General features: G+C 47.3%; 1 protein-coding gene across 6 annotated transcripts in view; it reads right to left on the bottom strand.

Annotated features, from left to right (window-relative positions):
- Positions 1–11,403, bottom strand: part of LOC110516753 (speckle-type POZ protein-like A) — a 69,403-nt gene that overhangs the window by 45,974 nt on the left and 12,026 nt on the right. For 3 of the 6 annotated variants that reach the window (XM_036973567.1, XM_036973566.1, XM_036973568.1), the window contains 4 exons: positions 6,542–6,662; positions 5,871–5,992; positions 5,584–5,735; positions 5,320–5,447 (listed from right to left, as the gene is read on the bottom strand). In XM_036973567.1, the coding sequence (XP_036829462.1) occupies positions 5,320–5,447; positions 5,584–5,735; positions 5,871–5,992; positions 6,542–6,619 (480 nt within the window). In that variant the 5' untranslated portion in view covers positions 6,620–6,662. Of the gene's footprint in view, positions 1–5,319; positions 5,448–5,583; positions 5,761–5,870; positions 5,993–6,541; positions 6,663–11,403 lie in introns of those variants that run through there. The other 3 variants (XM_036973569.1, XM_036973570.1, XM_036973571.1) reach the window with 2 other exon arrangements.

The raw sequence follows: 11,403 nt of genomic DNA, 5'->3' as shown, positions 1-11,403 counted from the left end.
TGTGTGTGTGTGTGTGACAGTGTGTGTGTGACAGTGTGTGTGTGTGTGAGTGTGTGTGTGTGACAGTGTGTGTGTGTGTGTGTGACAGTGTGTGTGTGACAGTGTGTGTGTGTGTGTGACAGTGTGTGTGTGTGTGTGTGTGACAGTGTGTGTGTGTGTGTGTGACAGTGTGTGTGTGTGTGTGTGTGTGTGTGTGTATGTGTGTTACAGTGTGTGACAGTGTGTGTGTGTTACAGTGTGTGACAGTGTGTGTGTGTGACAGTATGTGTGTGTGTGTGTGTGTGTGTGTGTGTGACAGTGTGTGTGTGTGTGACAGTGTGTGTGTGACAGTGTGTGTTTGTGACAGTGTGTGTGTGTGTGTGTGTGTGTGACAGTGTGTGTGTGTGTGTGTGACAGTGTGTGTGTGTGACAGTGTGTGTGTGTGTGTGTGTGTGACAGTGTGTGTGTGTGTGTGTGTGTGACAGTGTGTGTGTGTGTGTGTGACAGTGTGTGTGTGTGTGTGTGTATGTGTGTTACAGTGTGTGACAGTGTGTGTGTGTGACAGTGTGTGTGTGACAGTGTGTGTGTGTGACAGTGTGTGTGTGTGACAGTGTGTGTGTGTGTGACAGTGTGTGTGTGTGACAGTGTGTGTGTGACAGTGTGTGTGTGACAGTGTGTGTGACAGTGTGTGTGTGACAGTGTGTGTGTGACAGTGTGTGTGTGTGTGTGTGTATGTGTGTTACAGTGTGTGACAGTGTGTGTGTGTTACAGTGTGTGACAGTGTGTGTGTGTTACAGTGTGTGACAGTGTGTGTGTGTGACAGTGTGTGTGTGTGTGTGTGTGTGTGTGTGTGTGACAGTGTGTGTGTGTGTGTCAGTGTGTGTGTGTGTGTGACAGTGTGTGTGTGACAGTGTGTGTGTGACAGTGTGTGTGTGTGTGTGTGTATGTGTGTTACAGTGTGTGACAGTGTGTGTGTGTTACAGTGTGTGACAGTGTGTGTGTGTTACAGTGTGTGACAGTGTGTGTGTGTGACAGTGTGTGTGTGTGTGTGTGTGTGTGTGTGTGACAGTGTGTGTGTGTGTGTCAGTGTGTGTGTGTGTGTGACAGTGTGTGTGTGACAGTGTGTGTGTGACAGTGTGTGTGTGACAGTGTGTGTGTGTGTGTGTATGTGTGTTACAGTGTGTGACAGTGTGTGTGTGTTACAGTGTGTGACAGTGTGTGTGTGTTACAGTGTGTGACAGTGTGTGTGTGTTACAGTGTGTGACAGTGTGTGTGTGTGTGTGTGTGACAGTGTGTGTGTGTGTGTCAGTGTGTGTGTGTGTGAGACAGTGTGTGTGTGACAGTGTGTGTTTGTGACAGTGTGTGTGTGTGACAGTGTGTGTGTGTGTGTGTGTGTCAGTGTGTGTGTGTGTGTGTGACAGTGTGTGTGTGTGACAGTGTGTGTGTGTGTGACAGTGTGTGTGTGTGTGTGTGTGTGACAGTGTGTGTGTGTGTGTGTGTGACAGTGTGTGTGTGTGTGTGACAGTGTGTGTGTGTGTGTGTGACAGTGTGTGTGTGTGTGTGTGTGTATGTGTGTTACAGTGTGTGACAGTGTGTGTGTGTGACAGTGTGTGTGTGTGACAGTGTGTGTGTGTGACAGTGTGTGTGTGTGTGACAGTGTGTGTGTGTGTGACAGTGTGTGTGTGTGTGACAGTGTGTGTGTGTGTGACAGTGTGTGTGTGTGTGTGACAGTGTGTGTGACAGTGTGTGTGTGACAGTGTGTGTGTGACAGTCTGTGTGACAGTGTGTGTGTGTGACAGTGTGTGTGTGCGACAGTGTGACAGTGTGTGTGTGTGTGACAGCGTGTGTGTGTGTGTGTCAGTGTGTGTGTGTGTGTGACAGTGTGTGTGTGTGTGTGACAGTGTGTGTGTGTGCAACAGTGTGTGTGTGTGTGTGCAACAGTGTGTGTGTGTGTGTGCGCAACAGTGTGTGTGTGTGTGTGTGTAACAGTGTGTGTGTGTGTGTGTAACAGTGTGTGTGTGTGTGTGTAACAGTGTGTGTGTGTGTGTGTAACAGTGTGTGTGTGTGTGTGTGTAACAGTGTGTGTGTGTGTGTAACAGTGTGTGTGTGTAACAGTGTGTGTGTGTGTAACAGTGTGTGTGTGTAACAGTGTGTGTGTGTAACAGTGTGTGTGTGTAACAGTGTGTGTGTGTGTGTGTGACAGTGTGTGTGTGTGTGTGTGTGTGACAGTGTGTGTGACAGTGTGTGTGTGTGACAGAGTGTGTGTGTGACAGTGTGTGTGTGACAGTGTGTGTGTGTGTGTGTGTGACAGTGTGTGTGTGTGTGTGACAGTGTGTGTGTGTGTGACAGTGTGTATGTGTGTGTGACAGTGTGTGTGTGTGACAGTGTGTGTGTGTGACAGTGTCAGTGTGTGTGTGTGTGTGTGTGTGTGTGTCAGTGTGTGTGTGTGTGTGTGTGACAGTGTGTGTGAGACAGTGTGTGTGTGTGTGTGTGTGACAGTGTGTGTGTGTGTGTGTGTGTGAGACAGTGTGTGTGTGTGTGTGACAGTGTGACAGTGTGTGACAGTGTGACAGTGTGTGTGTGTGTGTGACAGTGTGTGTGTGTGTGTGTGTATGTGTGTGTGTGACAGTGTGTGTGTGTGTGTGTGTGTGTGACAGTGTGTGAGTATGTGTGTGTGTGACAGTGTGTGTGTGTGTGTGTGACAGTGTGTGTGTGTGACAGTGTGTGTGTGTGACAGTGTGTGTGTGTGACAGTGTGTGTGTGTGTGTGACAGTGTGTGTGTGTGTATGTGTGTGTGACAGTGTGTGTGTGTGTGTGTGTGTGTGTGACAGTGTGTGTGTGTGTGTGTGACAGTGTGTGTGTGTGTGACAGTGTGTGTGTGTGTGTGTGTGTGTGTGTGTGTGACAGTGTGTGTGTGTGACAGTGTGTGTGTGTGACAGTGTGTGTGTGTGTGTGTGTGTGTGTGACAGTGTGTGTGTGTGTGTGTGTGTGTGTGACAGTGTGTGTGTGTGTGTGTGACAGTGTGTGTGTGACAGTGTGTGTGTGTGTGTGTGACAGTGTGTGTGACAGTGTGTGTGTGTGTGTGTGACAGTGCGTGTGTGTGTGTTTGTGTGTGACAGTGTGTGTGTGTGACAGTGTGTGTGTGTGACAGTGTGTGTGTGTGTGTGTGTGTGACAGTGTGTGTGTGTGTGTGACAGTGTGTGTGTGTGACAGTGTGTGTGTGTGACAGTGTGTGTGTGTGTGACAGTGTGTGTGTGTGTGTCAGTGTGTGTGTGTGTGTCAGTGTGTGTGTGTGTGTGTGTGTGACAGTGTGTGTGTGTGTGTGACAGTGTGTGTGTGTGTGTGTGACAGTGTGTGTGTGTGTGACAGTGTGTGTGTGTGTGACAGTGTGTGTGTGTGTGTGACAGTGTGTGTGTGTGACAGTGTGTGTGTGTGACAGTGTGTGTGTGTGACAGTGTGTGTGTGTGACAGTGTGTGTGTGACAGTGTGTGTGTGTGTGACAGTGTGTGAGTGTGACAGTGTGTGTGTGTGTGACAGTGTGTGTGTGTGACAGTGTGTGTGTGTGACAGTGTGTGTGTGTGTGTGTGTGTGTGTGTGTGTGTGTGTGTGTGTGACAGTGTGACAGTGTGACAGTGTGACAGTGTGTGTGTGACAGTGTGTGTGTGTGTGTAACAGTGTGTGTGTGTGTGTAACAGTGTGTGTGTGTGACAGTGTGTGTGTGTGTGACAGTGTGTGTGTGTGTGTGTAACAGTGTGTGTGTGTGACAGTGTGTGTGTGTGTGACAGTGTGTGTGTGTGTGTGTGACTGTGTGTGTGACAGTGTGTGTGTGTGAGTGTGTGTGTGTGACAGTGTGTGTGTGTGTGTGTGACAGTGTGTGTGTGACAGTGTGTGTGTGTGTGTGACAGTGTGTGTGTGTGTGTGTGACAGTGTGTGTGTGTGTGTGTGACAGTGTGTGTGTGTGTGTGTATGTGTGTTACAGTGTGTGACAGTGTGTGTGTGTTACAGTGTGTGACAGTGTGTGTGTGTGACAGTGTGTGTGTGTGTGTGTGTGTGTGTGTGTGTGTGTGTGTGTGTGTGACAGTGTGTGTGTGTGTCAGTGTGTGTGTGTGTGACAGTGTGTGTGTGACAGTGTGTGTTTGTGACAGTGTGTGTGTGTGTGTGTGTGACAGTGTGTGTGTGTGTGTGTGACAGTGTGTGTGTGTGACAGTGTGTGTGTGTGTGTGTGTGTGTGACAGTGTGTGTGTGTGTGTGTGTGTGACAGTGTGTGTGTGTGTGTGTGTGTGTGACAGTGTGTGTGTGTGTGACAGTGTGTGTGTGTGTGTGTGACAGTGTGTGTGTGTGACAGTGTGTGTGTGTGACAGTGTGTGTGTGTGACAGTGTGTGTGTGTGACAGTGTGTGTGTGTGACAGTGTGTGTGTGTGTGTGACAGTGTGTGTGTGTGTGACAGTGTGTGTGTGTGTGACAGTGTGTGTGTGTGTGACAGTGTGTGTGTGTGTGACAGTGTGTGTGACAGTGTGTGTGTGACAGTGTGTGTGACAGTGTGTGTGACAGTGTGTGTGTGTGACAGTGTGTGTGTGTGTGCGACAGTGTGACAGTGTGTGTGTGTGTGTGACAGCGTGTGTGTGTGTGTGTCAGTGTGTGTGTGTGTGTGACAGTGTGTGTGTGTGTGTGACAGTGTGTGTGTGTGTGTGACAGTGTGTGTGTGTGTGTGTAACAGTGTGTGTGTGTGTGTGCAACAGTGTGTGTGTGTGCAACAGTGTGTGTGTGTGTGTGCGCAACAGTGTGTATGTGTGTGTGTGTAACAGTGTGTGTGTGTGTGTGTAACAGTGTGTGTGTGTGTGTGTGTAACAGTGTGTGTGTGTGTGTAACAGTGTGTGTGTGTGTGTGTGTGTAACAGTGTGTGTGTGTGTAACAGTGTGTGTGTGTAACAGTGTGTGTGTGTAACAGTGTGTGTGTGTGTAACAGTGTGTGTGTGTGTAACAGTGTGTGTGTGTGTAACAGTGTGTGTGTGTGTAACAGTGTGTGTGTGTGTAACAGTGTGTGTGTAACAGTGTGTGTGTGTAACAGTGTGTGTGTGTAACAGTGTGTGTGTGTAACAGTGTGTGTGTGTGTAACAGTGTGTGTGTGTGTAACAGTGTGTGTGTGTGTGTGTAACAGTGTGTGTGTGTGTAACAGTGTGTGTGTGTGTAACAGTGTGTGTGTGTGTGTAACAGTGTGTGTGTGTGTGTGTGTGTGTGTGTGTGTGTGTGTGTGTGTGTAACAGTGTGTGTGTGTGTAACAGTGTGTGTGTGTGTAACAGTGTGTGTGTAACAGTGATACTAAATCCATGTAGACTGTTACCTCACAGAACAGGGTGAGCTTGTCATCAGGTAACAACCCGTTGCTTTCATCAAGCAGGAAATCTCTTCTAATGAACTTCTTGAAGCCCCAGTCCTTCCCCTGGACAAACCGATAGGCTCTTTGGCTTTCTGCAGGGAGGAGGAAGAATCCAGAACACAGTGTCTATAAGGCTCTACAATATATACTATACAAGAAATAGTATATTATTTGAATGCTGATTTCCTTAAAGTAATATAGTTGTAGACTGTCTGGTTTGTTACTAACCCATAGCTTTAGTCTCTTCTCTTTTAGCGTTCAATAAGGAAAACTTGAACTTTGCTCTGACTTCACTTTTTGGACAACTAACAAGTAGTAAATACAGCGACAGATAATCTTTGCTTTCATCATCCAGTCCTTTTGGGTTGACTCTCAGACACCTGGGCAGGAAACAGAACATTTCTCCTGGTACAGCCAGATCCAGTCATAATTACCCACAAGTTTCCTGACATAAAGCATTGACGCTATAATGAATTGGTGACAGTAGTAACACAGTAAATGTTAATAAAGTTTACCATTTCATCTTGTCGTTGGGTCCAGATGAGAAGGTGGAACTCTTTAAAACCTCCCCCATCTCCTCTCTACAGAAACTGAAGTTGTTGATGGTCCACATGTAGGAGAACTTGACTACTTTCACCTGAAACAAAAAGGCAACAATCACAACGCTTCCATCCATTTCAAAAGACAGCCTGTTGACAAGCTAAAATAAAACATTAATACAGAAAGAGAAAAATGCCAAAATGAAATATAAAGCCAAACAATCAATGGTGATAGGCAGACCTAGTGAACTAATCTACCCAAGATTTCTGCCATGGGCGGACAGTGGGCAGGCATCCAGACAGACAGAGTGGGGCGGAGAGACAGGAGACAGGCGGGCAAACAGACAAACAGACAGACAGGAGGCGAGCAGACAGACAGGAGGCGGGCAGACCGACAGGAGGCGGGCAGACCGACAGGAGGCGGGCAGACCGACAGGAGGCGGGCAGACCGACAGGAGGCGGGCAGACCGACAGGAGGCGGGCAGACCGACAGGAGGCGGGCAGACCGACAGGAGGCGGGCAGACCGACAGGAGGCGGGCAGACCGACAGGAGGCGGGCAGACCGACAGGAGGCGGGCAGACCGACAGGAGGAGACCGACAGGAGGCGGGCAGACCGACAGAGGCGGGCAGAAACAGGCACCCCTACCTGTGTGTAACACCAGCTCTCTGCCACAGGTCCAGTAGACATGTCCCCTGGTGGAGGAGGGGTAGGAACCCGTGACATGGCCAGCTTCCCCCTCAGCAGCAGCCTTAACACTTAACCTTTCCTACAGGGGAGCAGAGGAGCAGTTAAGACTAAAACACCTTCTCAACCCAACATCAGACTGGGCCACCAGCACTCCATTACCACATCAGACTGGGCCACCAGCACTCCATTACCACATCAGACTGGGCCACCAGCACTGGCTTCCACGCACACAAGCCGCTGATGCAAAACTTCGGAACATCTACATTATAAAAAGTCTAAATCTATTTAAAATGACTTACACCTTCACAAAGGTCTAAAGAAACATGATAAAGAAAATGTAGTCTTTCAGAACAGAATGATAATTCTGAATCTTCCTTATGTTAGGTCCTGATATTGTTGCTTCCAGCCTATAGACAGAGACTAAAATAGGAAGCTCCCGTGCTCAGGTCTGTTGAACACTGGTCCGACCAATCTGATTCCACGCTTCAAGATAGCGTCGATCACGTGGACTGGGATATGTTCCGCATTGCGTCAAAAAACAACATTGACGAATACGCTGATTCGGTGAGCGAGTTTATTAGCAAGTGCATTGGCGATGTAGTACCCACAGCAACTATTAAAACATTCCCCAACCAGAAACCGTGGATTGATGGCAGCATTCGCGCGAAACTGAAAGCACGAACAACTGCTTTTAAAATCAGGCAAGGTGACCGGAAACATGACCAGAGACAAACAGCATAGCTATTCCCTCCACAGGGCAATCAACCAAGCTAAGCATCAGTATAGAGACAAAGTAGAGTCGCAATTCAATGGCTCAGACATAGAGGTATGTGGCAGGGTCTACAGTCAATCACAGACTACAAAAAGAAAACCAGCCCCGTCACGGACCTGGATGTCTTGCACCCACACAGCCTAAAACAACTTCTTTGCTCGCTTTGAGGACAATACAGTGCCTGACACGGCCTGCTACCAAAACCTGCGGGCTCTCCTTCACTGCAGCAGACGTGAGTAAAACATTTAAACGTGTTAACCCTCGCAAGGCTGCAGGCCCAGACGGCATCCCTAGCCGCGTCCTCAGAGCATGCGCAGATCAGCTGGCTGGTGTGTTTAGAGACATATTCAATCAATCCTTATCCCAGTCTGCTGTTCCCACATGCTTCAAGAGGGCCACCATTGTTCCTGTTCCCAAGAAAGCTAAGGTAACTGAGCTAAATGACTACCGCCCCGCAGCACTCACTTCCGTCATCATGAAGTGCTTTGAGAGACTAGTCAAGGACCATATCACCTCCATCCTACCTGACACCCTAGACCCACTCCAATTTGCTTACCGCCCCAGCAAGTCCACAGACGACGCAATCGCAACCACACTGCACTATCTGGACAAGAGGAATACCTATGTGAGAATGCTGTTCATCGACTGCAGCTCAGCATTTAACACCCTAGTACCCTCCAAACTCGTCATCAAGCTTGAGACCCTGGGTCTCGACCCCACCCTGTGCAACTGGGTACTGGACTTCCTGATGAGTCGCTCCCAGGTGGTGAGGGTAGGTAACATCTCCACCGCGCTGATCCTCAACACTGGGGCCCCACAAGGGTGCGTTCTGAGCCCTCTCCTGTACTCCCTGTTCACCCACGACTGCGTGGCCACGCACGCCTCCAACTCAATCATCAAGTTTGCAGACGACTACAGTTGTAGGCTTGATTACCAACAACGACGAGACGGCCTACAGGGAGGAGGTGAGGGCCCTCGGAGTGTGGTGTCAGGAAAATAACTTCACACTCAACGTCAACAAAACAAAGGAGATGATTGTGGATTTCAGGAAACAGCAGAGGGAGCACCCCCCTATCCACATCGACGGGACAGTAGTGGAGAGGGTAGTAAGTTAAGTTCCTTGGCTTACACATCACAGACAAACTGAATTGGTCCACCCACACAGATAGGGTCGTGAAGAAGGCGCAGCAGCACCTCTTCAACCTCAGGAGGCTGAAGAAATTTGCCTTGTCGCCAAAAGCACACAAACTTTTACAGATGCACAATCGAGAGCATCACCGCCTGGTACGGCAACTGCTCCGCCCACAACCATAAGGCTCTCCAGAGGGTAGTGAGGTATGCACAACGCATCACCGGGGGCAAACTACCTGCCCTCCAGGACACCTACACCACCCGATGTCACAGGAAGGCCATAAAGATCATCAAGGACAACAACCACCCGAGCCACTGCCTGTTCACCCCGCTATCATCCAGCAGCATACCACTGCAGGCTTGCTTCTGAAGCTAAACAGGGTTGGTCCTGGTCAGTTCCTGGATGGGAGACCAGATGCTGCTGGAAGTGGTGTTGGAGGGCCCGTAGGAGGAACTCTTCCCTCTGGTCTAAAATATCCCAATGCCCTAGGGCAGTGATTGGGGACACTGCCCTGTGTAGGGTGCTGTCTTTCGGATGGGAAGTTTAACGGGTGTCCTGACTCTCTGAGGTCATTTATGATCCCATGGCACTGATTGTAAGAGTAGGGGTGTTAACCCTGGTGTCCTGGCTAAATTCCCAATCTGGCCCTCAAACAATCACGGTCACCTAATAATCCCCAATTGACAATTGGTTCATTCATCCCCCTCCTCTCCCCTGTAACTATTCCCCAGGTCGTTGCTGCAAATGAGAATGTGTTCTCAGTCAACTTACCTGGTAAAATAACGGATAAATAAAAATAATCCAGAAGGCGAGGTCAGTACAGGTGCATTAAAGCAGGAACCGAGAGACTGAAAAACAGCTTCTACCTCAAGGCCATCAGACTGTTAAACAGCCATCACTAACATTGAGTGGCTGCTGCCAACATACCGACTCAACTCCAGCCACATTAATAATGGAGAAATTGATGTGAAAAATGTATCACTAGCCACTGAACAATGACACTTAATATAATGTTTACATACCCTACATTACTCATCTCATATGTATATACTGTACTCGATACCATCTACTGTATCTTGCCTATGCCGCTCTGTTCCATCACTCATTCATATATGTTTACATGCATATTCTTTATCCCTTTACACTTGTGTGTATAAGGTAGTAGTTGTGAAATTGTTAGGTTAGATTACTCGTTGGTTATTACTGCATTGTCGGAACTAGAAGCACAAGCATTTCGCTACACTCGCATTAACATCTGCTAACCATGTGACCATTAAGAAACGTTTTATTTTATGTAGAAATGATTAACACTAAAATATTACCGAGCCTATATACAGGGGGTACCGGTAACGAGTTAATGTGCAGGGGAACAGATTAGTCCAGGTACAGTACAGTACAATCATGGAGTAACCAAAAAGTGTTACATAAATATATTTCATATTTTAGATTCTTCAAAGTTGCAACCCTTTGACAGCGTTGCACACGCTTGGCATTCTCTCAACCAGCTTCACCTGAAATGCTTTTCCAACAGTCTTGAAGGAGTTCCCACATATGCTTTTCCTTCACTCACAAAAATCTCACATTTGGACCAATTATGATTTTTCAACGCCGATACCGATTATTGGAGGACCAAAAAAGCCGATTTAAATCGGACGATTTTTATTTTATTTGTAATAATGACAATTACAACAATACTGAATGAACACTCATTTTAAGATTAGTGGAATCTGTGTGGGTAGCTGGACAGGTAGGATGACTGACAGTGAAGGTGAACATGTGGTCACGTGTCAGTTGACAGAGGAATGGATGAGACTGAGGCAGGAATTCCTTTAACCATAAAGTGGTATATTTACTGAGTAGTCTGTGGTGGATTCATGGATGCAAAGAACTTCTGGATCAGATGGAGTTGAGCATGAGAAAGCAGCGAGATCAGGCGATGGCAATTTCCTCCTTTTATGGAGTTGAGATCTGTCTGACATTTCCACCTGACCTAATTAAAGCGCCCCTGGCCCAGCTGAGTAAATGGCAATTAATTAAAGGATTATTCCACCAACTCCATGGGCCTTTTCTACACTCATTTTAACTTAATATAAAACATAAATAAAATCAATTTAGCCTCAAGTAAATAATGAAACATGTTAAATTTGGTTTAAATAATGCAAAAACAAAGTGTTGGAGAAGAAAGTAAAAGCGCAATTTGTGCTATGTACGAAAGCTAACGTATCAGTTCCTTGCTCAGTACATGAGAACATATGAAAGCTGGTGGTTCCTTTAAACATGAGTCTTCAATATTCCGAGGTAAGACTTTTTAGGTTGTAGTTATTATAGGAATTATAAGACTATTTCCTTCTATACCATTTGAATTTCATTAACCTTTGACTATTGGATGTTCTTATAGTCACTTTAGTATTGCCAGTGTAACAGTATAGCTTCCGTCCCTCTCCTCGCTCCTCCCTGGGCTCGAACCAGCAACACATTGACAACAGCCACCACATCGAAGCAGCGTCACCCATGCAGAGCAAAGGAAACAACCACTCCAGGGCTCAGAGCGAGTGAAGTTTGAAACACTATTAGCACGCGGTAACTAGCCAGCCATTTCACTTCGGTTACACCAGCCTCATCTCGGGAGTTGATAGGCTTGAAGTCATAAACAGCGCAATGCTGGATGCACAACGAAGAGCTGCTGGCAAAACGCACGAAAGTGCTGTTTGAATGAATGTTTACGCGCCTGCTTCTGCCTACCACCACTCAGTCAGATACTTAGATACTTGTATGCTCAGTCAGATTATATGCAACGCAGGACACGCTAGATAATATCTAGTAATATCAACCATGTGTAGTTAACTAGTGATTATGATCGATTGTTTTTTTATAAGATAAGTTTAATGCTAGCTAGCAACTTACCTTGGCTTACTG

This window comes from Oncorhynchus mykiss, unplaced genomic scaffold (assembly GCF_013265735.2).
Source record: "Oncorhynchus mykiss isolate Arlee unplaced genomic scaffold, USDA_OmykA_1.1 un_scaffold_267, whole genome shotgun sequence".
Taxonomy (NCBI): Eukaryota; Metazoa; Chordata; class Actinopteri; order Salmoniformes; family Salmonidae; genus Oncorhynchus; species Oncorhynchus mykiss.
Note: the sequence above shows the minus strand (reverse complement) of the source record. Positions and strands in the feature narration are given on the sequence as shown.